General features: G+C 45.5%; 1 protein-coding gene across 3 annotated transcripts; it reads left to right on the top strand.

Moving 5' to 3' along the window:
* The first annotated feature begins 503 nt into the window (after positions 1-503).
* On the top strand, positions 504-26,805 carry pparab (peroxisome proliferator-activated receptor alpha b). 3 transcript variants are annotated; one of them, XM_084671925.1, is made up of 8 exons: positions 504-668; positions 11,656-11,898; positions 13,736-13,893; positions 15,582-15,720; positions 18,693-18,892; positions 19,097-19,216; positions 21,733-22,186; positions 22,381-26,805. In XM_084671925.1, exons 2-8 carry the CDS (start codon positions 11,697-11,699, stop codon positions 22,623-22,625), a joined length of 1,518 nt encoding a protein of 505 aa, XP_084528051.1. In that variant the 5' UTR covers positions 504-668; positions 11,656-11,696; the 3' UTR covers positions 22,626-26,805. The 3 variants fall into 3 exon arrangements, with proteins under 3 accessions (XP_084528051.1, XP_084528052.1, XP_084528053.1); XM_084671926.1 differs by having other exon boundaries at positions 504-663; XM_084671927.1 differs by lacking the exon at positions 19,097-19,216.
* Positions 26,806-27,132: the final 327 nt, after the last annotated feature.

Below are 27,132 nucleotides of genomic sequence, written 5' to 3' on the forward strand. Positions count from 1 at the left end.
TGCATAACTGCCATTTTATGTCATTTCTTTTTTCGTGTCAGACACGTTTTATTTTTTAACAAGTTGTTTCTTGACAAGGTATTGGTTGTATTACAGTTGTATGTTACCTTCTGACGTATTAAAATAGCAATTGATTCGATACTTTGGCCTGTTTAGAGGGTTGAATGATCATGTGTATGAATGCTTTCTTAGGCCACTACTAGCCTATAGGCTATACATATGACACCGATATGCATCTTAAACGGCTTATCTTGTATTCTTTAAGACTTTTCTTACAGTCTTTTCACAGCTGCGAATACGTGCAGCGTGACCCATGTTGCTCTGTCTTCCTCCTGCTGTCAGTCCCTGGTTAGGGGGCGTCCTGCTCAAGGGAGAGACTGCGTCGTTTCTATTCGCTGAAACCATAGGTGTGTCAGGGGGTGTGAGCCTTCAGCGAATTAACTGTCAGTCATTACGTCATTTCCTGCGGGTGGGCGCAAGTCCGGCCGAGTCGTGGTCTCGGTGGTGGGGGATTTTGACAGCGGCATCGCTGTTTGGAGACAAACAAGGACGCGTGAAAGAGGACTATTTTTTCCATCCTCGTTCCTTCCGATCGCGCACTGACAGCCTCTCAATCCACCAAGATTTCCGACGATATGGCGGCTTCGGACTGTGCGGTACATTGTAAGGTAAATATAGCCTAGATATTAACGCTTGATAGGCTATATATATTTTTATATTAAATTGCATATCCTTCATCAAGCGTCATACGATTTGTATTAGATCTAGGATAGTTATGTGCCATCTAGCCTAATTAGTGTGTGAAGACAGTTCAGAGTTCTCTGATGTGTAGATTATTTCTCTATTTGTTCTATTTCTTTTGTATTTGCAAAATAATGCAACATTTTCTCGAAACATCTGAAAGGACAGTGCTTTTGTATCATTTTACTTGGAGCACGCCTGCGCGTCGGACATGGCTATTCGATCTATACGTTGTTTTCTAGTGCTGTAAGCCTGTTGTAGCCTAGTCCTCTATGAATAATTCATTTGGAGAGTATTTTTTAGTTATATGCCTTGGTTCGTGACATTGTAACAGACACAATAGGCTTACATTAACGTTTGTTTAGCATTTCCGTAAGTGCATGTTGCTAACTCATTGCAAAGTGATATTTGGAAGTATTCCCATGTCTTTAACTTTGAGTATATTGAGTAGGCTACTTTTGCTAGCCCCTACATAATTCCAGTAACAGCAGAAAAGTATTCACGCATATGATCATATCAAGGGAGTCGTCAAGTGTCAAGTGAGTAGTTAAATAAATGAATGTTAACTTAGAATCAGGGATGTGCCAACAGTAGGCTAAGGGATTAGACACTTTAACTGTAGTGACAAAAGCCTGCAGACAGGTTGAAAAGTTTTTATGGAGAAATTCGGTGAAAATAGCCTACCTCATGACCGAAAACTATCTCAGTATCTGCCCCAAACAAAAACTGACCACTTTTAGTGGTTTGTTTTGCTTCAAGAATGTTGTCAAGTTTCCGCGAGAGAGGACCGTATCTCGTTGGTGGTCCTTTGTAAGGTTAGACGAGTCTTAAGTGCCACTCAAAGTCTTTTCATTGAATTTGTCTCCCCATAAATTGCAATGCCTGCTTTATCAAACAGCCTGCTCGCACTTCAGGGCTTTTATAAGTTACCGTGGTGGTCAATGCTTGATTCCTCTGCTATTTGCATCAATGAAACTAGATCTAGTTGTCAGTAGCACATTGTGAGTAGAAGAGAGCAGAATAAGATAATCTCATGTAAATTGTTCGGGGGTAATTCTGATTCGTTGTTGGTATACCATGTGACCCATAAATTGATAGAAGAGACAATCTAGGGGTCTGCAGGGTTGTTTCAAAATAAAGCTGGAAGAAGGAATCAGTCTCCATATCTTGTCTGGTCTTAATACAGAGTGGTCCATCAACCAAAGAAGAACACTCTATCCCTTACACGTAATAGGATGATAAAATCAGGACTACATGGGTCAAGAATTATACGTTTTCTTCCATAGTGTACACCAGCTTGTCTTGGCACGCTTGCAGTTCTTGTTGCCATGTGAGTCAACCTGTCAGTTGACACGCCTCTAAATCCAAGGCCCATCTTTTATTTTGCTTCTAGGATAATCATTGTCCTGCTAACAGCACAATTAGATCTCATTTACTTCCTTCCTTGTGAGTGTTAAACATTAGCAAGATCTTGTCAAACCAGTCTCTTGTATCTTGTCCAACAAGTCTCTTACACCAGTCTTTTACACCAGTCTCTTACACCAGTCTTTTACACCAGTCTCTTACGCCAGTCTTTTGTACCAGTTTAACTGCCTGGTGTTTTCTTCACTTGAAATGAAGTTGTGATTAAAAACCTACTTGTTGTATTTTCTCTGATAAGTCACCCAGTTAAACAGGGAGCCAGTGAGAGAGTTTGAAGCTCTTCAGAAAGGCATGGAGGTCACATTCTCTTTGAGGTCTGGGATTGGCTGACTTGTACAAGCACTCTTCTGACAGGAGCACAGTGCTGGGCTATGGGAGCCTTACATAATCCCCCCTCTCTGCTATTTGCTCCCCTCAAAAGCTAGTCTCCACAGCGGCTGAGGCGTGTGGACGTGTAGCCGGTCTTGGGTTCAAAGGTCCTCTTTCACCGTGTTGGGTTCCGTCTCTTACCATGCCCAGGACAGCTAGACTTGCTTTGTTGATGATCTACGATCTTGTATCTGTGAGCAGGTTTGGCACAGGGCCCCCATTTCTCATCATGTTTTGGTGGAAAACCATCTAATGCAACCATGTGCATTGATTGCAGTACATTTTATGTGGTTGTTAAAAATGATAAATGAAACGATGGTGGTGTTATTGGGTGTTCGACTCAAGTTTTGTGTTTATTTGCCACACTAGGACAGGAAGGAAAGGTGTGCTGTGCTGTTCTGTAAGACGGAAGCTGCAGGAAACTAGATGCATTAAACTGTTGGTACAGGAGAGGGTGCTAGAAAAATTTGCTTCAAACACGCCATGTCTTACTGTCGCTGTGCGACAGATATCTCACGTCCTACAGCCAAACTCTGTGACCTCGGACCACTTCTACCTGTGTGTGTGTCTACACACCTAGTCTACGTGTTGACTTCATTCAGTATCTCAGGGGACTGGTACGTTTGTCTGCTTTGTGAGAGTCTTGTCTCGTAGAAACCAGAAACCTCCAATCGACGTCTGAGTGACGGCTTTAGGTCGCTGGAGCGAAAGATATTGAGAGAGAGAGAGAGAAGGAATGGCTTTTTCTCTTCTCCTCAAACAGGACAATCAGGTTCTTTCAGCCTCAACAAACCTTTCTAGAGAGTTTACCCACCACCCTTGTTGAGAGTCTGTAAACACATATTTTGAAAGGATGTTAGCAACTAGAATCTTGTTTTAGGTGTCTGGTTTGCCTGCACTTATCCATGATGATACTTGAGTCACTTTCTCAAAATCAAGGACAGTTAAAGCCCGTTATTGTGTCAGGAGGGTTAGAGACCCTGGAAGAAGGATTTCAGATTGAGGCTGTCTCCTGACTGCCAGGTTCAGCAGTTTTTTGTGTGAACCTTTACATGTACAGTATTTTGTTGTAAATTTGTCACGTCTTACTTTGATATATATATATGTATATATGTGTATATGTATATATGTATATGTATATTTAGGAGAGCGAGATATCCTTCCACACGTAAAGGCCATCCGAATCCGAACATATATATATATATATATATATATATATGTATGTATGTATGTATGTATGTATGTATATATGTATATATGTATGTATATATATATACATATATATATATATATATATATATATATATACATATATATATATATATATATATATATATATATATATATATATATATATATATATATGTTCGGATTCGGATGGCCTTTACGTGTGGAAGGATATCTCGCTCTCCTAAACCCACTCATGGGCACTAACACAAATGAAAATCACCACCTTGAGGGTGTTAGGTTAGTTTAGGTGCAGTTTTGTGGGCATTACGTGAAGTGTTTCTGTGACGTTGCTTGCAACAGGGCTATGCAAACAAAACATTATTTGATTTAGTCTTGCTAACAACTCAATAAAACGCTCCGCTCTTCCTCAAGCTTGTGCACACAAGTTTCTCGCTCTTAGACAATCTTTCATGTTGTCAAACTCTCTTCTCCTTTACCCTTCTCCCTAGCGGTACCCTTGGGACACAGAAGCAATGTCTGTTCCACTAGTGTCCTCAAACTCTCAGCATGACCTTCACCTGGGCAAAATCCAGACCCTAGCAGACTGTCTCAATCTATAGGATTGTTTGACTGGCAGATTTATTGTAAGCCGCTCTGGAGAGGAGATTGTGAGCTAATGACAAGGAAGACCCTACTGAAGTCTGCGAGCTTTCAACCCCAGGGGCTTAACTCTCAAAGCCTCTGACTGGTGTATGATGGGATTCAGTCACAATTGCATCTGTATCCACATTGGTCTCTGCTTTTTCTGTCACTCTCCCTTTTTTGTCTCTCTCTCTCTTCGTCAATCTGCCCTGCCCTAGCTCTCTTTACCTCTACATCTCTCTCGCTCTCTCTGTTATCAATAAAGAAGTCGGCACTGTTGTGTTGATCAGCCATGTCTTGGTTTGCCACGTTAGACAACGGTCAGAAATCCTGATCAGTTACCACTTACCCGTGCTGCTCTCCAGTCTTAACACCTTTATCGGGTAAAGCTCTCCTAAGTCACCCAGAGTTCCACTAACCAGCGCAGATAGTCCTGAAAAAGACATTGTTTTCCTAGAACAGAGAGGAGTGGTGCGGCCAACTGTAAATAACTAATCAAGATCGGGTCAGGTGTGTTTGGTGGTGTGCTCGTCTGGGCTTAATTTAGCCTGTTAATAAGGAGGATACCTGAGAGATTTGGTCTGCCTTTTTTTCCAGGTGTACAGGGTTTCCTGGTCCTCAACACACTAATTTTAATGCAAGAAATGGCCCTCATATTCAACTGCAAAAAGTCAAGGTTATAGAAACGTTACACACTGTACAATATGTCCAGATATATAGTTGAAGACTTTTCAAATGTAATGGTGTTAAGTTTACGAGTTTGTAAACTAGTGTTTAGGCCTAACCAAGAGTGGCTACTGTAAGTGCTAGCTAGCAGTAGCTACAGCTAGCCTGCGGTGGTAACTGTTGAGATAGCCTGCGGTAGCCAGCTGCTGTAGCCTACAGTGTAGTGCTAGCTAGTGGTAGCTACTGTCGTGGACGTTGGACCTGCGATGGCTACTGTAGCGCTAGCCTGCGGTGGTAACTACTGTTGTGGGCCTGTGATAGCTGCTGCAGAGCTAGCCAGGCCTCTTGCCAGGCCTCACACTGCATGCCTCCTCAAAAACACGCGGGCTAACTTGGCAGCCAGACCGGGGCAGTTCAGGACTTCAATGTCATCCTGGAAAATGTAACAAGACCCGTAGGCCTATACGGTTGTCTGGCAGAAAACGCTTCTAACTTATCTCATCCTTTACCTCAGAAAGGAGGGAACATTTGAACAACAGTCGCAGTTCTTTGTTTCGTTTTTTGTTTTGTATCACGAATGCCATTCCCGCCGTAATCCTTGTAGAAAACCTCTTTGTTGTAGCTGTTATTGCTGTTCCCATTAGCTTTGGCATTAAAGCGATGAAGAAACCTAGGTGGTTTGTTTCACTTTAGTCTCCCTTTTCTGGAGAATATGAAATGCTGACATTAAACAATCTTGTTTCACTCCAAAAGCTAGCCACTAGCCAAATGCTGACTAGTCATTAACTAAAGAATTCATGTAGCAGATCTCCTTATCCAAAGCAACAGGGAGATTTGAATCTGCCACCTCTTGACCTGCAGCCAAGCACCCTAACCTTTGAACTGTACCCTTCCATAGACATCCTTCCTCAGTGCTGAAGTCATTTTCCTCCCATATTTCTCTCCTTTCATGGGATGGAGGAATCTTGTCTGTTTCTTGCCTTTCACCGCAAACCCCACCCTACCACCTTAACTAACACATTTTCAGGGGAAACCCTGACTTTTGTGAGCAGATACTGTTGAAATTGGGCCCCTTGCTTGCATCTCCTGTCTCTAGTCATCCAGCTGTCAAGTGACCAAGATTCCTGCCGTTAGACAGTCCTCAGGGATATTTTGTAAGGCCAGCCTGCATCCGATCCTGCTAACTGATTTGGAAATAAGTTACAGTAGATATGGCAGACCCAAGTTTTGACATCAAATACAAGTGTAGCATAAGGACATTGTTGTTAGCAAATGGTGCTTTGAGCAGCTGGGGGTGAAAGGCAACCAGATAGAGGCTGACATTGGAATGGCTGTAAGGCATGCAGGGATGGTTAAATGCGTCACCTGACGTCTTCTCCTCTCTCCTAACACATCAGGTCAAGGACACCGAACAGCTGTGTTGTTTCTCAATGCCTCCTGCTGACACAGGCGATGCTACGCTACGCTAGCTACATACCTCAATGAGAGACGCTACGCTAGCTACATGCCTCAATGAGAGACGCTATGCTAGCTACATGCCTCAATGAGAGACGCTACGCTAGCTACATGTCTCAATGAGAAACGCTACGCTAGCTACATGTCTCAATGAGAACCACCTAGCCAGGAATGATTAGCCTATATGTTCATCTTGCAACAGGACAGGAAGCTGGTGCTAATGTAAAGATATGCCAACAATGCAATGGTTGTACCAGAAGGTTAGGGTTGTGGTAGTGGTATAGGGTTAGTGATATGGGGTTAGTGGTATACAAGTTAGTGGTATAGGGTTAGTGGTACAGGGTTAGTGATATAGGGTTAGGGTTGGTGAGATACTATCATACTGGACAACCCTTGTTGTGAAAAACCAACAAAGTGTCCCTGACCTCATAATGTGTGTGTGTGTGTGTGTTTACACTGTAAAAATGCCCTATAAAATGTAAGTACTAAAATATTAGTTATGAGTTTGCTTATGCTTAAAACAAGTAAATATGGCTACCAGTGCAGTAAAAAAAATAAAAATAAATAACAACTTGATAAAAGGTCTTCATGATGAACGAATAGCCTAATAGCTAATAATAGCCTAATGTGTTGTTAAACTAAGTCACTGGATGAGCCATGTGTACTAGAAACAAGGCCGACTAGAAAGCAGATCATCTCTGTCTGTGTACGGTTTCTGGGTTTCTGCAGTGTGGTGAGGCTGATTATCTCTTTGACGCCAGATTTGCTGTCAAGTCACAAGACAAAGTCCACCAGGGTTTACGTAACATTAGGTTTAATGTTTTATTTCTCAATACATGCAACTCTGGGGTTAATAGTAGCTTGCTGGGAGATCTTGGGTAACTTGTCCTCTGGTTTAACTTGACCTTTAATGCTCTCTACATGAAGTAATGACTTAGCACTGGCTAATGTAGTTTATTTAGAAATGCAATAGTCCGTTACCTCTGTAAATAGAGTTGAATTTTCTTAGAATTTATACTCCGAAATTGTATAGATTTTACTTGTGGAATATGTATAATGGTGTTGACACATTAAACCCCATAAAGGGGCCAATGTGTCTGCCAGGCATCAAACAGTTTTGCACAACGCCTTTGTTTCAAGACCCTGACATTGCTTAGGTCCAAAAACTGCTAGCAGTTAGTTTGAACCTTCAGATATCAGAAGCTTCTCTGTTGTAAAGCAGAGCTAAGGGACCATTGTCCATCCCAGATGCACTTTGACCCGTCTCCTTAGCAATGAGCGTGCTCTGGGTGGGGTGTCAGCGGGGAGCGATAAGGTCTCCTCAGGTGTTTACAGAGGGCTCGGCCTCTGCACAGCCTCGTGAAGACTCACTCTGCAAACATATCCCTCAGGCAGTACTGGGGCCAGCCCCCTTGTTCTGGGGCCGGGGGCTGCCACAATCAGGCTGTCTGGTCCTCCTGCTCTCATAGGCCTGACACTCTCAGACCATGGGACAAGGGGGTTAAACATTAACGTACAGCATGTTCTCACTCTCTCACACACGCATGTTCACGAACACACACACATGCTAAAGGGCTGCCTGCCATGTACTCACAGGCAAAGGCAGTGAAGAGAATCTTCAGGTTTGGTTTTTGAAGGTATGGCTTGTTTACTATTAAAAAAAAAAAAAGTTTTCACGTGAAAGTTCTACTCCTAGGGTGTTCTTTCCGATGTTCTTTTCGATAACAGACATACTTTTACATCCTGCATGCCAGACATAGATGCTTTAGCTATGCAGTTTCACAGACAGACCCTTTCTCTCTGCCAGCAGGACATAGTGTGTCTGTGGAGTTGTATTTTTGCTGGGTCAGACAAGAGCAAGCACACCTCCAGCCTGTTTTGGTGTTGCTCCAATGTTCTGTGCCTGCAATCGTTGTCTCACCCTAGCTGTTCCTCGTCTGGAAGGGCCTTGGTTTCATGTGCCAAAATAAGGACGTCCTCTCTCCTGAAATAGAGAGGACTCTGTTGTAGTTGACCTTAACTCATCCAGGTCATTCTCATTGAGAGTAAGTCGTGACGATCTCTTGGGCTTGGTATACTGTGTGGTTTACGAACCCTGACAGAACCATGTGCAATGCTACAGTCCCTCCTGTGCTTCTTACTCCAACACAGCTGTCGGTACCTGTCGGTATCACATGGATGTTCTCTGCTGTTCTAAAGGCGAACGTGATGCCAAACCGCCCTTGGTGTCCCACACCCAAGAGACTCTCTGTAAACCTGAGTCATGTTATGAACATGTCTCCATTCGGCTAGCTCTATTCCCTGTCTTCTGGCTACATTATGGCTGTTGCTCCCAGATATCCCCCGTGACCCAGTAGAAACTGGGTTAGCAGTATGCTGTGGTTAATGTGGGGGTGGGGAGCAATAATCCCACTGTTAGAGGAGAGGCCTGAGAGATTGCTTTGGGCTATTCTTAGCTTGTGTGTTGTTATGCCTTAATGACCATGATGTTAACATACCACAAACTTGTAAGTTGTGACAACGGAATCGAAGCCAGTGACGCAGCACAACATATTTGGATCGGCATATAAGTGTGAATGAATTGCTTGAGCGCCTGCTGATTAGTTTGAGCTTTGAAACATAGGGTGCTTCCCTATAGTAACGAATCTGAACATGATTTGTGTGTCGGAATTTTCATGACATTGTCATGGCGATGGTAGAGGTCTTTTGTCAGTCCCCCGAGGGGAGAATGGATCGTCCCCTCCCCCTCCAGACCCTAACAAACACACACACACACACACACCGTCCCAGTGGGGTGACCTTCCCTGTCCTTGTCTCAGTGTGTGCTATGCCCTGCTCAGCAGGTTTGGTTGAGCGGACACCAGAGGAGGCTTGACCTACAGGACAAAGCTCTGCTGTAACCCCAGGAACCAGCGCTAGTCTCTCTCTCTGTCTGTCAAACCAGCGCTAGTGTCTCTGTCTGTCAAACCAGCGCTAGTCTCTCTGTCTGTCAAACCAGCGCTAGTCTCTCTCTCTGTCTGTCAAACCAGCGCTAGTCTCTCTGTCTGTCAAACCAGCGCTAGTCTCTCTCTCTGTCTGTCAAACCAGCGCTAGTGTCTCTGTCTGTCAAACCAGCGCTAGTCTCTCTCTCTGTCTGTCAAACCAGCGCTAGTCTCTCTCTCTGTCTGTCAAACCAGCGCTAGTCTCTCTGTCTGTCAAACCAGCGCTAGTCTCTCTCTCTGTCTGTCAAACCAGCGCTAGTCTCTCTCTCTGTCTGTCAAACCAGCGCTAGTCTCTCTCTCTGTCTGTCAAACCAGCGCTAGTCTCTCTCTCTGTCTGTCAAACCAGCGCTAGTCTTTCTGTCTCTATCTCTCTGTCTGTCTCTGTCTCTCATGTAAATGGTGCATCTTTTACATTTCTTGCTATACAGTTTAAACCAAACATGAATTACCTTCTTTAATAACTTAAATCAAATAAGTCACAACTTGTCTAAAGAACAGTAGTGACAGATAGCTACTTTATTCACCTCTCAGGGGATGTGACGGATGTTCCTTTCCCAGAGTGATTAAGCGTCGGTCTCCTTTCAGCCCGATTGTTTACATGAAGACGGCATTCTGCTGTACTGGTCTGCTGTTGGGGTCAGGGGGTCAGTGTGGGACTGTGTCATGACATGCAAGGAACATAAATAGCAAAGGTCAGATGTGCACACTCAGTGTGTTGACACAATGTCTTTACTTTCAGTCACTGTGCGAACCTTGACCTCTAGACCTATAATAACCAGCGTGGGCTGGTGCACCTGCTATGGACAGGGACAGAGAACACCCCCCCCCCCCCCCCCCGAACGATTATAAAAAAAAAAAAAACACCGTTCAGAAGAATCATAAGACTCGACTGCACGTGAGGCTGGTCCAGCGTGTCTAATGCTCGCTCATGATTAGTACAGGGCTAATCATGTCAGCTACAGACAGCTTTCAGACGGTATAGTCTTATAGTGGGATGTTTCGATAACTTCGGGTGAAATTAACTCCTTGGACACGCACCCTTCCACAACAGTCTTTGTCCACCCTCACATCTACTGCCCCTGTGTGGGGTGATTCGGAGATTAAAATTAGGTAATTTCAGAGTTGTTCCCATTCAGTCTTCAAACCCCCAATCACTGGTCTTCTTACGAAAGGGCTGACTGACTTAAAGATGGATGGGTTGATGTGAGGAGATGCCACTAGGAACTGATTTAGGGTCCCCTCCTTCTAGCTGTTCAAGAATGTTACTTCAGATAAGTATTTGAGATTCTACCTTGACTTCTCTCCAGAAGCCATCTCATTCATAGCCTTAGGCCCTAGTCCATCTGAGCTCTGTTTATAACCATTCCAACCTAGCCTTGTCTTGCAAAACCCAACCTAGCTAAGCTTAGCGAATCTTATTTTAGCTCAGCTTTGCCTAGCCCAGCATATTCTAGTTTAGCGTAGCGTAGCATAGCCTTGTGCCCTACATGTCTAAGGTCCTCCCTAGGGGCTAGGGGAGGGTTACTGTCTTTGGAATTTGGAAATAAGAAGCCCCGCTGTTGTGTCATTAGATACGCAGGCAGGTCATGTGACCCACAGTCATGTCGTGTGCACCATCCAATGGACAAGCTAGTTTAAATCTGGTCTGCATGTTTGCTGATCTCATGCTAATTAGCATCTTGTGTGATGTAAACACATTATTTAATAAATCCATCGTGTCGTCGTCACATTCCGCTTTAGCCAAGAGGAAATTATGTATCTAGAACGTTAGATGATATATATAGTTATACATGAAATCTGTTAACCATGTTGTCTTCTTTCTTAGTATTATTATTATGATTTAATTTTTAATAATTATTTTCTAATGGAGCATCTGAATCTACAACCAGTACACAAACAGACAAGGTCTCTCTGATTCTCACCAGAAACCAGTTTCTTCTTTGATGCATCGCTATAAAATGAAATGAACTTACCTTCTCCCCCTCCTCCCCCTCTCTCTCCTCCCCCTCTCTCTTCTCCCCCTCCTCCCCCTCCCCCTCCTCCCCCTCTCTCTTCTCCCCCTCCTCCCCCTCTCTCTTCTCCCCCTCCTCCCCCTCTCTCTCCTCCCCCTCCTCCCCCTCCCCCTCCTCCCCCTCTCTCTCCTCCCCCTCCTCCCCCTCCCCCTCCTCCCCCTCTCTCTTCTCCCCCTCCCTCTCCCCATGTCTCCTAGTCTGATGAGTAAGCGTGCCCTGGGCCCTGCTGTCCTCCGTCATGGTCGACATGGAGAGCCACTACCGCCCCCCGTCCCCTCTGGAGGACTCGGTGCTGGGCAGCCCCCTGTGCGAGGACTTCATCGGGGGCATGGAGGACCTCCAGGACATCTCCCAGTCCATGGAAGATGACGCCCTCAGCTCCTTCGACGTACCCGGGTACCAGTCCTCCAACACGGGCTCCGACGGCTCCACCGTCCTGGGTAGGTACCTCTGATAGGACCTGCCTCTCACAGGCCTGGGGCTGGGTGGAGAAGGGTCTCTCACTTCTGCACTCCGTCCTGTAATAGAAGAGCAAGGAGGGGATGGCAGATGGAGGCCAAATCTCTGCACAAGACTGATCATCAGGGTGATTCAGCTGTGGTGAAGATGGGTTTGGTTGGCGTGAATCGAATTGGCAAAGTGGTATGACTGTCGCCCTGAGAGAGTCCCTGGATGTAAGACCCCAGCAAGCCTGTAATCTCGTTGTTGTTTGAGGAACCAGATTCCCCGGACCCTTACTCTTAAAATAATCCCTAATTCTCTCTGGCGGAGAGTTCAACGAGGGCGTTCGGCTTGTTTAACCTCTGACCTCGCCCCCAGCTTTTGAAAAAGGGGTTATGGGCTATCCCACCAGGCTTCAGAGAGAGGGTCTGGCTGACCAACGTGTTCACGCCCCCAGGCTCCTCTACTCGCGGCCCCCTAACTGGAGGCCACACATTCCTCAGCCGTCAAACCCTCCTTCTAGTAGACGTTGAATCCTTTGCAGCCAACACGACCCACCTGCATAGTGGAAAATGTCAGTGCGTGGGGTCAAACACTGCAGTGTGAGGAAGTGAGTGGGTTCAGGATGTAAACAAGGGTGCCAGTCCGGGGAGGGTGTGGGTGACGAGGAAGATGGGGAGGGGGAAAACCACATGGAAACAGATGATGATGTCATGGAAAAGTCCGCAGAGGATGTGTTTAGCATAGCAGGAGGGACACACAGGAGGGGGAGGGGGGAGGGGGAGGGGGAGGGGGAGGGGGAGGGGGAGGGGGAGAGAGAGGGGGAGAGAGAGATGGTATGGTAACGAGAAGCCCAGTATTTGTATCATGCATGTCCTAGTAGTGACTGTAAGAACAAGCACGTGCGGTTGGCCCGAAGCACTTGGCAGCGAGACCAGATACAGTACTTATCTGTTTCCAGACGAAAACCACCAAATCACGTGGGCCGACTGAACCCCACAATGTTGAACATCTCTTATCTTACCAACTGCTGTATTGCTAATCTTGCCCAATGTTCATATTATTGTTCATGTGATGGCACACGCCATATTTGTACATGAGTATAAATAGAGGGTTGGAATGAACATGCCATGTGCTCTGGATCTACCAGGGACTTTGGTGAGTTTCCACTGCCGGTCACCTGTGCCTCTGAGGAGGGCACAATCTGCAGAGTCACTGCTCATCTCACGGGCGTCCACACGCCTGGAGCTCTGAAGGGTTCTCACATTGATTTATTGACAGGTGCAGCATGTCCGCTAAATTGAACTGTCTGTCCGTGTGTCTGTCCGTGTGTCTGTCTGTGTGTGTCCGTCCCTGTGTGTGTGTGTTTCCCTGTATGTGTGTGTGTGTGTGTGTGTTCCAGATGCTCTGACTCCCTGTGTGTGTGTGTGTGTGTGTGTGTGTGTGCTCCAGATGCTCTGACTCCCTGTATGTGTGTGTGTGTGTGTGTGTGTGTGTTCCAGATACTCTGACTCCCTGTGTGTGTGTGTGTGTGTGTGTGTGTGTGTTCCAGATACTCTGACTCCCTGTGTGTGTGTGTGTGTGTGTGTGTGTGTGTTCCAGATACTCTGACTCCCTGTGTGTGTGTTCCAGATGCTCTGACTCCCTGTGTGTGTGTGTGTGTGTGTGTGTGTTCCAGATACTCTGACTCCCTGTGTGTGTGCTCCAGATGCTCTGACTCCCTGTGTGTGTGTGTGTGTGTGTGTGTGTGTGTGTGTGTGTGTGTGTGTGTGTGTGTGTGTGTGTGTGTGTGTGTGTGTGTTCCAGATGCTCTGACTCCCTGTGTGTGTGTTCCAGATGCTCTGACGCCAGCATCCAGTCCGTCCTCGGTGGTGTTTGGGGCGGCGGCAGGTCAGGAGGAGCTGTCGTCCACCTCCCTCAACCTGGAGTGCAGGGTGTGTGCCGACCGTGCCTCGGGGTACCACTACGGAGTCCACGCCTGCGAAGGCTGCAAGGTGACACACACACACACACCAACAACCCAGGCTGCTGCAGTAAGGCCTCAAGCTTTTCTCGAACTTTTAGTCCAAATTTCAATGAGGAAATATGTCTGTGGCTATTTTGAACATTAACAGAGTCAAACACACGCATGAATGACACTAAAACCGTGCGTCCGGTACCAATACACAACAGTGAGAAGGACGGCTAGGATGGTTTGAGATCAGCTCATTTGTCATCAATAATCTCAGTCAGCCATGCAGAGCACACACACGACCACAGACACACACACGACCACCCTCTGGGCTGAACTGTGTCAAGGTTAAGTGTCTACGAGGCGTGTTGATGAACAACCAGAGCCAGTGTTGTTGCTTGGGCACCAGACCCAAACAGATTAGGTGCGAGACCACAGAGTCACATGGGCATTCTGAGCAGAGCACTCAATCACAAAGGTTCTGCATCGATGATCTTGATGTCAAGTCTGCAGGTGTTGGCCTCTACCTGAGGGATAACTATCCAGTACTGTGCACAAGCTCCGTGTTCCTGTGCGGTCGGCTGTGCCCGGCTGGGTCAGATGGATCTGCCCCAGGGCGGAGCTCTAGCTCAGGGCCTCAACAGGACCAGGACATCTGGCCCCCTGGCCCCAGAGGTCAACACTGAGGTCAGGGTGAACTCGCTGAACCCTGCGTCGACCAATGGGAGCAGGGACAGAGGGGCCCTGTGGGTGTGGCTGTCAGACGGACATGATAGCAGGCGTGTGCCCCTCTTCACGCTCCTCCCCTCTCTGCCCCCGCACTGTGTGGACACCTGAGAGCCCAGGAGCAGGCTGCTCTGTGTTGGTCATAAAAGAACCCTCCCCATTCCACACATACACACACACACACACACACACACACAAGGTAGAAACAGTAGCCAGTACACACACACACACACACACAAGGTCAGAGCAGCATTCTATTACCAAACAGAATAACACATGCCAAGCTTTGTGTGTGTGTGCGTGCGCGTCTTGGCTACTGTCTGTACCTTGTTTGTCCATAACACGTGTTTGAGCACGGCACATCTGTGTGTCTTTGCACAACGCTGTTCCACTCACTTTCACAACGTCAGGGTAACTAATACTGAATCCTTTCACGGGATAGTGGCTTTTTGAGCTATTCCCTATCCATTACCCCTCCACCCTGTTGACCCCACCCAACCACACCCCAAGCCCTCAGCACGGCCACCAATGACCACCGCTTAGACGCATGCAGCTGTCTGTTTGTCTAGATAGATTTTGCTATGGTTACACAATGTGGATATGATAAGCATGTATGTTCAAACTGATACTCCACACACAACATTCAGAAGGCGCCAGGGCAGTTTATACCCTCGGCACACGTCGCTGCTCCATGTCCAGGGTGTTGGAGTAAGGCACAGTCTGCTGAGGTGAACCCCCGGTCGTCTAAAGGCTCCAAGGTGATACTTAATGAGCTCATCTCACCATCCATGTGTTTGCCAAGCTGAAAGTCAATACATCATGGAGCTTTAGGGTTCATTTCAGTGCTGAGTAAACAGTCAATTTGCACATTCACCCTGCGTTGCGATAGCTTCTGATAACACGGACTTTGATTTCAAGAACTGGGGTGCGAGGTGTATGCGTTTGCTCATTCAGGTCGTGAGCGTTTTTTCTTCTTCTTAGTTTGTTCTCGTGTCGTTTCTTCAGGGTTTTTTCCGGCGGACCATCCGCCTGAAGCTGGAGTACGACAGGTGTGAGCGCCGCTGCAAGATCTTGAAGAAGAACCGCAACAAGTGTCAGTACTGCCGCTTCCAGAAGTGCCTGTCAGTCGGCATGTCCCACAATGGTGAGTGGAGAGGCGGCCCTGACCCAGCTGGGTAGGGGACAGGATGGGGGACAGGATGGGGGACAGGATGGGGGACAGGATGGGGGACAGGATGGGGGACAGGATGGGGGACAGGATGGGGGACAGGGTGGGGACAGGATGGGGGACAGGATGGGGGATTGGATGGGGACAGGGTGGGGACAGGGTAAGGGACAGGGTGGACACACAAACTTGAAAAGGATCATCATCAGCTCAATCACACGTGACATTCTACACCACGCTGCATAACAAACTAGCTGCAAGCTGACAGCAGCATGGCAAAAAAAAGAAGCCGGTATCACACGACCACATGTACAGAACACCTAGCAGTTACACAGCCCTCCCTCAGACGGAGCCACTGAGCTCCTGCCCACGGCCTGGAACACGATCTGCCTCCGCAGCCATGGAGGATATGGTAAAGGTCGCAAAGCAGAGGGATGTATTCATCTGGATGAACCCTGTCACCCTTAGCAACCTGCAGGGGGGGGGGGGGGGTCTTGTAGGTCATGTGACTGCCAGGAGAGACACATACACACAGTTATTCAGAAGCGGGCCTCATGGGGGTCAAACCAAAGACCTTTTGGTCAAACACCAGACTGTAAATATCACATAGAGTTCAGCTTCTGGCATCCTCAACTTCATTATCATGCTTGTAGAAAGAGTCATATAGGTAACAACACACAAGGTAAATATATCTGTTGTGGCGATAGCATGTTAAGGTCAAAGTCTGCAACCCTAAAGTGTCTTGTTTACTTGTGTCCTGTGTGTAAACATGCAACATGGCAGGCCGACCCTTGACCAAGGTTAAGATCTTAGAGGCCAGGACAGACCAAAATGCTGTTTTTAGGATAACGCGTGTACGTGTACACGTGAGTGTCTAAAAGATTTGAGACGTCACAACAATAGAGCTCCAGACGTCACGTGACTTACTGTTTACGTCGTAATTTTGGCAGGAAAGTAGTGGCAAAAATGAACGGCTCCAGCACAGACTTCAAACTGTCCAAGGTCACTAAGCACCTAAATTCAAAAGACAGAGGCAGCTATAAAGCAAAACTTGATCAATTAAACATTAGTAATCCATATAATGCTCCCGGAGTTATTTTTACGACCTTTACGAGTGAAACGGAAAGCTTCCCTGACCTTCTGTATCCAGATATTTAAGCTACAACTCTATCAACTTTCATTCGTCCTACTCTGGAGAGTCTTTGAAAGCCTACAAAAGCCTGAAGAGATATAAATGGATGCAATCAGATGGATTAGGGATGAACAGAGCCATAGAAAAAGACAATCTTTTTCTATGGCTCTGGGGATGAATATTCAGCTTTGAAGTCTCCCGGCTACAAATTGCTACTAACGTTAATGCAGTCAGTTTCACAACTTGCATCGCTAGCTAGCGTTAGCTAGTCTGTAACGTTTGTCAACGGTTAGCTACCAATGTTGGCTAACGTACATTATATCAGTGAACTTTTCATCACAAAAATGCCTTTACATAGGCTATTTATTACAGATAAGTCATTCCAAGAGACTGAATGATCCTCAGTTGAAGTCATGGGTGGTTGTGAGGGATTATGGGGTTCTTCTCCCTGGATCTTAGCAATCCTATAAAATGCCCTCCCTTTCCCTTTTCCCCGATGGTTTAGGCATCCCGGCGCATAGCCGCTATCCACCATGTTGAATCAACGTTTATTGAAACAGGCAGCAAATTAAACTGTATAATATGTATGTAAGTAGGCTATATATTTATGTATACTGGCGCTCCGCTTGCCTCTCCACTTTCCTGCCAAAACGGCGATGACCGGTGCATACTGGGATTGCGTGACGTCAACTCCCGAAGCTCTATTGAAAGTTTTGCCGAGGCCATAGGTCTTTACAGTACAGATATAGCTTGTCTGGGTGGATGTTAGTGCTACACCAAGATTCAAATGAACCAAATAATAAGTGTAAAGTAGTGTCCTGATCCCTCTCTCGTTCTCGTCTTCACACGTGCAGTCCTGCTGTAGTTTGAGTCTGTATTGAGTTGCATGGTGTGTTAAATGTCATTCTATCTGTGGAGGGGGAAATTCATCCAGAGACACTGAGGCTCCAGATGGACCGAGAGCTGTAGCTCCACTCTGCTTCCATCAGTTCTCTGTCTCTCTGTCCCTCTCTCGCTCTCTGTCCCTTTCTCTCATTTATAACAATCATGAATTCACTTGAACATCCAGCTATGATCTGAACCCCGCCCACAACAGTCCCTCCCATGTCTCCTAGCAGTCCGCAGCGAGCAAATCCTCCCTCCCTCCCCATCCCTGCTGTCTGTTACCTGGACCACGTCCTCCCACTTGCTGGGTCAGAAGGCTGATACTGAGGGATACCCCCTTCTACTCCCTCTCCTAGCGATCACACTTCCTGATCAGGGATTCAGCTCCTGATCTGATGGGGTTAACCTCAGCTTCCACTTTGTCAACACACTAAGCTAATGGGTCCTCCAATGAGCTAAAAATGCAGCGCTGTGCAATTATACTGTGTGTGTGTGTGTGTGTGTGACGTCTGCAGTGGAAAGCAGCAAATTCCGATCCCCTTTTATCCTTTTAAAGTCCCAGAATTAAAGGGACTGTTACAGGTACACCTGTTGGGGTAGGATTGTGTGTGTGTGTGTGTGTGTCTGCCAACTGTGTCAGAGTGGAAGGGTTACAAGCAGTGCTAATGTAATCTGATTACTTGGGATCAGTCTGTCTGGGAGATTCTTGTGGTCTGAAAATAAAAACAACACAAACAAGCATGCGCGCACACACACTTGTGTGAAACAGCGTAGATTCAATTCATAAACCCAACGTGGTGATAGTTAGTTGACCTCCGAATGCTTTCTTCAAAAGGTGTAGGTTTCGGTATACATTACACACACACACATACACACCACACACACACATACACACCACACACACACCACCTAACATCGCGTCTGGTCCCCCCAGCCATCCGCTTTGGCCGGATGCCCCAGTCGGAGAAGCTGAAGCTGAAGGCGGAGATCCAGACGGGCGAGCGGGACGTGGAGGATCCCCAGGTGGCCGACCAGAAGACCCTGGCCCGGCAGGTCTACGAGGCCTACCTGAAAAACTTCAACATGAACAAGGTCAAGGCCCGCACCATCCTCACCGGCAAGACTAGCACTCCGGTACGTGTGTGTGTGCGTGTGTGTGTGTGTGTGTGTGTGCGTGTGTGTGTGTGTGTGTGTGTGCGTATATGTGTGTGTGTGTAGGGGGTGGGTTGGGAAGAAGGTCTGGATCTGCCAGCCCTTTTGACATGCTTTTTAAAAATGTATTCCCAATGAAGCAATCCAACTTTGTTTTTATTTGTGTCCTTGTTGCTCTGCTCGAAGATGATGCAATCAAACGGTCCTCAGTGTCTCAATACGATCTGGGCTGAAGTGAGCCGTGAAGGCCTTGAGGAACTGTCTATTTCAGAAACAGCTTTCCCAATCTGCAGCCCAAGCCAGCAAGTATGAACAAGGAAACATCTGTTATGAGTGGGCTGAACGAGTATAAAGACACGCTGTATGTCCAGGGTTCCTATGGTGCTCTTACCACCTCCCACTCACTCCCCTCTCTCAGTTCCCTCCCTCCCATTCTATCTCTCACGCCCTCCTTCTACATCGGCCCTAAAAATGGTCCCTTCAGGTCCAAACGTCAATCTCTGCTCAATTTTTTTGTTGTGAGAGTGGGTGTGTGACTGAGAGAGGTCAAGGTCTGTTGTCTTGTGAGTCTGTAAAATCATTTCTTGCATGTTGGAAAAGCTCAGAACAGGTCAGCTGAAGAATTAATCTTTTACTTTCACCCCTGATTCAATGGTTACTTCCCGAGTGTTTGGGTGCTCCAGTCAATGCTTCCATGTTGAGGTCGTCTGAAGGTTTGGTTGCTGGGAGCAACGCAGTCTGAACCACGACGGGCGTTTGATCTGTCTGTCCTTGGTGACTTGTGCTGTACAACGATTATGGATTTGATTTAAATAGTTTGTCTAAGATTCTTGTTTTAGCATATATTGCATCTAATTTGAAATTAAATATTTCATCTGACATTTTTACTTGACTCGAGCAATAGGCTACCAAAAATGCTAAACAGACCTAAATCTAAGTACATTTTAAAAGATGATGCATTCTGTAGCTATATCACCATATGTGAGTTTAGTAAATTGTTGTTGTCATGTAGCCTTTCAGTTAGTATTAGCCTAGCATTAGCCTAGCATTAGCCTAGCATTAGCCTAGCATTAGCCTAGCATTAGCCTAGCATTAGCCTAGCATTAGCCTAGCATTAGCCTAGCATTAGCCTAGCATTAGCCTAGCATCAGCCTAGCATCAGTCTAGAATTAGCCTAGCATTAGCGTAGCTCTGGCTTGATGGACATGTACAGGTGGCAGGCTTGGCATCTGTGGGAATTTCCACCACCGCAGGTCCTGATTGAGCACATAATCACTGACCATGACCAATGACCATGACCATGAGAGACGGGAAACAAAGTGGGGGAAATACTTCTTGTTTTCTTTTTTTCTTGCCCAGATCACAGACAATATCTGGCCCTTACTGTGCTCTGTATCTTGTAGCCAGGCATGCACAACAAGGGAGATTAGATAGGCAAACTTGTTTGGCTGAGATTTGAACATTGTGACGTATGAAGCAACCCTCTGTTTTTCCAGAATTGATGTTGTAAGATTTATGAAACCAACAATCAAGGAAATTGGTTTATCTTCCACACAGACCAGTAATAAAACGGTGACACGTGAACAGAGTTGAGTTGTAACTCTTGGAGGACACCAGGGTCACGGCAGAGCTTATTACAACTACAAATAAAGGCAATCTTCACTCACTGTGTGACTCTAAAGCACTTACAGGCTGTTTCATCCTGAAAAAACAGCCAGCCTGCCCGCCCTCGCCTGCTACTACTGTACTTAACGAGAGTTTGTAGAGTTTTCTAATCTGGTGTCAGTAAGGAACACTAGAGGATGCTTCTGTTGACTGTGGTTCTGAGGGGAACACACATTTGATTTATTAGTAACAGTTGGAAAAAATATAGATGTAGGCTACACAAGACCTCTCTATACATTACTAATACTTATTTTACTCGTATATTTAGGCTACTATATTAGTAATACTTAGCCCACTAATGTATAGGCTATGTTGCACTATACCTATATAAATGACCCAAACTAGTAACCTGAATGATAACCTACCTAGTAATGCAGCAGAACACAGAATGTGTACATTGACTATGTCAATGGGGAAAGAGATCTGTGCCTCTTCAAATCAGTAAGGCCACAAGGATCTGACCAGCTTTCAACGGGCGCTACTTGTCGAGGATAGCGGTGCACAGGCGCCAACACAAGAATGTAAACAACCTTTGTGGAAAGTTTCAACCAGTCACGTCTCACCAAACTACGAAAGCACTAACTGATATGAATGATGGGATTTAATAAAGGAAGCAGTCCAACTGCGTTACTAAACATTTACCAAGATAGAGCGGTGGGTAGCCTAATTGTAATTATGTTTAGGCCTATCTCTGATGGATAGGCTATATGATTTTTCCGATCCATCTCATTAGCGGTGAACAAAACATGAAAAAACAACCATTCATTCTACAAATCACACATAAGACACCAAAGGCCTGTAACGACCCGTGGCCTTCTAAATCATAGTATGCACGCACACTGGCTTAATATGTGTATATATATATATATATTTTAGTAGACATACGACAAAGGCTTTGTATGTTGCGTATGTCTATATCAGCGGTTTACTCTCCTCTGACCAGAAACGCAACCTGATGCACAATGTCTTGGTCTGACTAAAAATCCAGGCTAGGTTTTTAGCAAATTCTTGAAACAGGCCAAGCGAAAGAGCATTTCTGATGGGAATGGGAACACGTAGTGCGTTCCACAGTTCTTAGGGAGGAGTGAGACACTCAACCTCCACCTTTTCTTCCTCCCTCCTTCCTTCCTCCCTCCCTCCTTCCTTCCTCCCTCCAGCCTTTCGTCATCCACGACATGGACACCCTCCAGCTGGCCGAGCAGACCGTGGTAGCCAGGATGGTGGGCAGCGACGGCGTGCTCCAGGACAAGGAGGCCGAGGTGCGCATCTTCCACTGCTGCCAGTGCACGTCGGTGGAGACCGTCACCGAGCTCACAGAGTTTGCCAAGTCGGTCCCCGGGTTCTCGGACCTTGACCTGAACGATCAGGTGACGCTGCTGAAGTACGGCGTTTACGAGGCGCTCTTCGCCCTGCTGGCGTCCTGCATGAACAAGGACGGCCTGCTGGTGGCCTATGGCTCGGGCTTCATCACCAGAGAGTTCCTCAAGAGCCTCCGGAAGCCCTTCGGCGAGATGATGGAGCCCAAGTTCCAGTTTGCCATGAAGTTTAACGCACTGGAGTTGGACGATAGCGACCTGGCTCTGTTTGTGGCTGCCATCATTTGCTGCGGAGGTGAGAACACGGGATGTTTATTATTTGTGGATATAAAATGAAAATAAACGTTTGACCGGGAACTCAAATTCATTTGATAGGAAGTGATTGACTATGGGGATTCGTGGATGTGTTTCTCTGCGAACTGTTTTTGTTGTCGGTTCTTCATACTCTTGTCTGCAATAATGCTTTCCTTATTTCCTCACGGCCTTCAGACCGGCCAGGTTTGGTGAACGTGGCCCATATCGAGCGCATGCAGGAGAACATCATCCAAGTGCTGCGGCTTCACCTTCTGGCTAACCACCCAGACGACGCCTTCCTGTTCCCCAAGCTGCTGCAGAAGCTGGTGGACCTCCGACAGCTGGTGACGGAGCATGCCCAGCTGGTGCAGGAGATCAAGAAGACCGAGGACACGTCCCTCCACCCTCTCCTGCAGGAGATCTACAGGGACATGTACTGACCCCGCGGGGACGTTTCCTCCACAGAACACCCCTACAGCTCCTTCTCGCACTGTAGGGAATCGGTGGGGTTAATGTACGTTCCGAACTGTCCTTTTTCATAAAAACCTTTTAAAAAAAACTTTAAAAAATTGGGTTGAACCACTAAACATCCCCCGAAGCAATAGGTGGCGCTATGACCTTCTAGTTAGAAAGAGGGTTGCAGTCTTTGAGCCCTGGCAAGGATTGGGAAAACTGAACTAAATGCTGGGTACCAGCACCTGTAATCCTTCCCTACAGGCTCCTTTTGGAGGCCGTTGGAGATGAGACCATGTACTGTAGATGTGTGTTGTGTGCTGGGTTTAGGAGCCACATACATGCCACATATCACTGGGTTTAGATATCTCCTGCCTTCATCAGAAGCAGATGATAATAACCTGGGCTGACATTCAGAATGCGATCTTAAAACAGACTTTGTTTTGCTTTTCGGATTACTGTGCCGTAGTAGGCACTTCTCGTACTGGCCCTGGGAAGATCCCCACCCCAGCTGTCGATTTTAGAGGACTTTTATAAATCAAACATTCAGGTGAGATTACAGAATGACACACTGATTTTGCAGTAAACACCCAAGTGACTTCAGTGCCGACCACAGATTTTCTGACGATTGTGTCTCCAAACAAGGCAGCTTTTGTCCCGATTAGCTGTTTAACCCTTCAATCATTTCATGGGATTTCCAGTGATGTTGAAGTCCTAATGAGGGTGTTTCTCCTTCTTCTTACTTCCTGTCGGACCTGTCTCTTCTAGAGGTACACTTACAAGCAGGTCTAAGATCAGTTTGTCCTTCAACTGGGGTGAAGAGTTGAGGCCTGATCATGGACTGGGGATGGTCCACAGTCTTTCCTACAACATGATGCTTAGTAACTGCCAATCAAAGTTTTCCCCAGCCCATCACTTGGATGCATGGTTCTGAGGTTCTGAGGTTATGTGTTTTGACAACAGAAAGTGAGTTCCTCATTGAAACTGTGAAAGACCCTCTGTCTTAACAAATGATTGGAAAAAATTATTATTTGCGATCATGCCGCTCTTTTTTGTCATGTCCTCAACAGGCTTCCATACTTCAAATGCCCCCCCCCATACGAGGATAAGGAAGTCTAAGAAATGAAACCAAACATGCAGTTCACTGTGCATCACGCATCATGACACTTCACTAAAAGCACAAGTGTGCTCAGAGAAGATGCAACATAATACTCTTTTATACGTATTGTTCCTCTATTATGCCTTTTTGACAAACACAGGTATTTGGCACTCCATGTTGTTTTTGGATTCAAGGGCTAATCCGACTCTTAAGAGCATAGAACCCACACACACACAGAGACGGAGCTGGGCTGTGCTGCTCCTCCAGTCTGCCTGGTAACCTGGTCACCCTCTAGGCAGACACATCCCTGTTGCAGCTCCATATTATCTCTCTCTGTCTTTCTCTGGCTCTCTCTGCCTCTCTCTCTCTACCTCTCTCTTTCTGTCTGTTTCTCTCTGCCTCTCTCTCTCTACCTCTCTCTTCCTATCTGTTTCTCTCTCTCTCTGCCTCTCTCTGTCTCTGCCTCAGTGCCTGCTTGCATTGGTCTTCTCGTCTGGTTGAGGTCCAGGAGTAAAAACACGACTCCTTGTGGGTTGTCAATACATGAGAAGGGTTATTAGAGTTTTCTACAAAATACACTTTTAGTGGGATGTGAATGTTATGAAACTGTCCTTTTCCATTGACGTTTCTCCTCTGCGATGTCACAAATGCATGGTAAGAGACTGCATCTGAATGTTAAGGTCTTTTGTAGGTATTTTATTGAATGAACCTGGTTACCCTTGAACTAGGCAACATCCACATCACCCTTCAGACTGTTCAAATCCTGTAAGAATCATCCGAATACATGCTTTCTGATGGTTTCAACGTTGAGCAAAGTTTTGTACATATATCTTTCCTTCATCAAATGATCATCTAAATCCACAAATCCTTGATATTGTGTGATGTAATAGACCTATTAATCCCCACTCTCAGAAACAGGTGGTAGTTATGATTTGTGCATAGATCATATGAATATGACTGCTTGCTTGCAAACGCATAACCTAAAGGTATACATGCTACTAACAGTAATTCAGATTTGTATTCATCTGTTTGTAAAATACCTTTGTTTTCAAATTGTACAGTATGTTTTAGTTCTGTGTCATTTGTTTATTTTTTTGCTTAGGCACATAATTGTGTCATAATGAAACTGGGTCGTATTTTTATACAAAAGCAGAGGCAGATTCATGAGTATATCTGAAATGTTGAATATTAAGGTTGAATAGTGCAATGTAAATAGATTAATGGGTAACAAAGTAACCTTCAATATGTGTGTGTATATATATATATATATATATATATATATATATATATATATATATATATATATATATATTACACACACACACACATATATACATATAGATATGGATTCCATTAGGGACATTCCTTTTGATTCCTATGTGGAGTGAGAGGGCAGCCATGTTTGTTTCTGTCCGCACCAGCCTGTATGTGCTGGACTAAACCATAGCAACACACAAGGCTTGCAATTTTGTGACACATTATGTACCGTTAACCTTCACACAGTAGCACACAACCACAGCACACAGCCAAGCTAGCTCAGTGTGGCTCCAACTATGCTGGTTTTAGTCTGTAATACAGTGATCTCAGGTTGAATTTGAATACCTATTAAAGGGTGTACAGTGTGTGTTCTACACCATCCCAAATGAACAGATGCTGTATAGCTAGCCTCCGTGTGTTAGAAGCCAAAGGTTTGTCTTTTATATGTGGCCCTATTGCAAAACTCTGTTCTCATGGGACATGAGGCACTCATAACTAGTCCCCTTTAACCCAATGCACAGTGGGATCACAACAGATGTAATTAAGTAACAAGATGCAGTAACTAAAATGCAGTATGTTGTCGTAACCCACTCCCATTGTATCCTGCTATTTTCATGGATTACCTCCTCACTTGCTGCTAAAGTACAATGATAACTCACAGAACTATGATAACGCCATGTCTTAGAACCTACTCAGCATACCCTTGGTGCTCTTAAATAGACACAATATTCTTGTATTATTGGTGCAAATGATCCCCATCTGTAGATTATTATATATGTTTTCACTTAATGATACAGCACAATTTTATAATTTATGGCAAATTATTTCGTGGACCCCCTGGCTATGGTTCCCGGACCCCTATGGGTCCGATGACCCCACAGTTATCGAAGACAACCGTTGTCTTCGATAACTAATTCTCCCGCCGCCTGTAGTTGTAGTTTACATTACTGCTCATGTTCACCTGGAATGTTTAGTCCTTGTTCGGAAGGACTACACACAATCTGTGCCTTAAAGTGTGCCCATGCCATATGATACGACACACGTTAAGGCCGCATAGACTATGTGCGGTAGCTGCCATCAACTGGAAGGTGCCAGTATTGGACGCCACACAATACAGCGCAGACAGGATATAAAATCACGATGGAAATACGTAGTGAAGCCATGGGAACGATGACTGTTTTTTCTTATGTGGCATAGAACCACAGTTCAAAAGCATTCTCCTACGTTTGAGAGGATGAACAATGACGGATACACTTATCACTCAAAATAATTTAAACACGCTGAAACTAAATGGTTGGAAGTGCTGTTAAGCCGCAATCCCATAGGAAACAAGTCATGTAATTTGTGAAATTTAGAGATGTGCCGTTTTGTGAACTGACAAGGGACTTTTGATATGTATCAGGGAATGTAGTCTTCCTTAGTCTGAAATTAGCTCAGGATATAGCGATACACTCGCCTTTTTCATTGTCAGGTGAGTGAATAGAAGCCTACTCTGCCATACAAGTAATATGAAACGCAATTAATATGATCAGAATTATAACAAACATCGTATGTATGACAGGGGCAGAAGCTATAGGAATTAAATTTCTTATTTTATTTTTGTTTTGTCATTTCCTTAATGTCATAGAGTTGATGCAGTGATTTTGTGGCTAGTGTCATGCAAATAGACGAAAAACAGCCTTTGGATGTGTTATGTGTACTGTGGCTTGGTAACAAGACTGTAAATGTTTGACGAATGTATATCTAGTCATTAAACAATAAACAAGTTGACTTAAAAGATTTCAAAATAAAAAATATTTAAAAGTCCAAAATGTTTGTCAATATATGATTGCTAATTGCATAATAACAGTAACTTGTTGCAGTCATCAACTGAGACTATTTTTACGAAGCAATACGGCGCCCTTTGCTGGCCTGTTGACAAAACTGCATACAGTCTTATAGGCTAATAAACATGCTGACAAAGGTTTAACAAGTCGAAAGAAGGCAACATTAGCAGTTCACGCATGAAAGTGAGAACATTTTTGTAACCTTTTTAACATTCTCTCCGTCTTATTTTTGTATAAAAAAAATAAAAAAAAATCATCCGACGGGCATACATTTAGTAACCTGTCCAAAATGTGTCCAAGTCTGTGACCCCG

The sequence above is a fragment of the Hypomesus nipponensis genome, chromosome 14 (assembly GCF_054491055.1).
Source record: "Hypomesus nipponensis isolate SF chromosome 14, ASM5449105v1, whole genome shotgun sequence".
In the NCBI taxonomy this organism is placed as follows: domain Eukaryota; kingdom Metazoa; phylum Chordata; class Actinopteri; order Osmeriformes; family Osmeridae; genus Hypomesus; species Hypomesus nipponensis.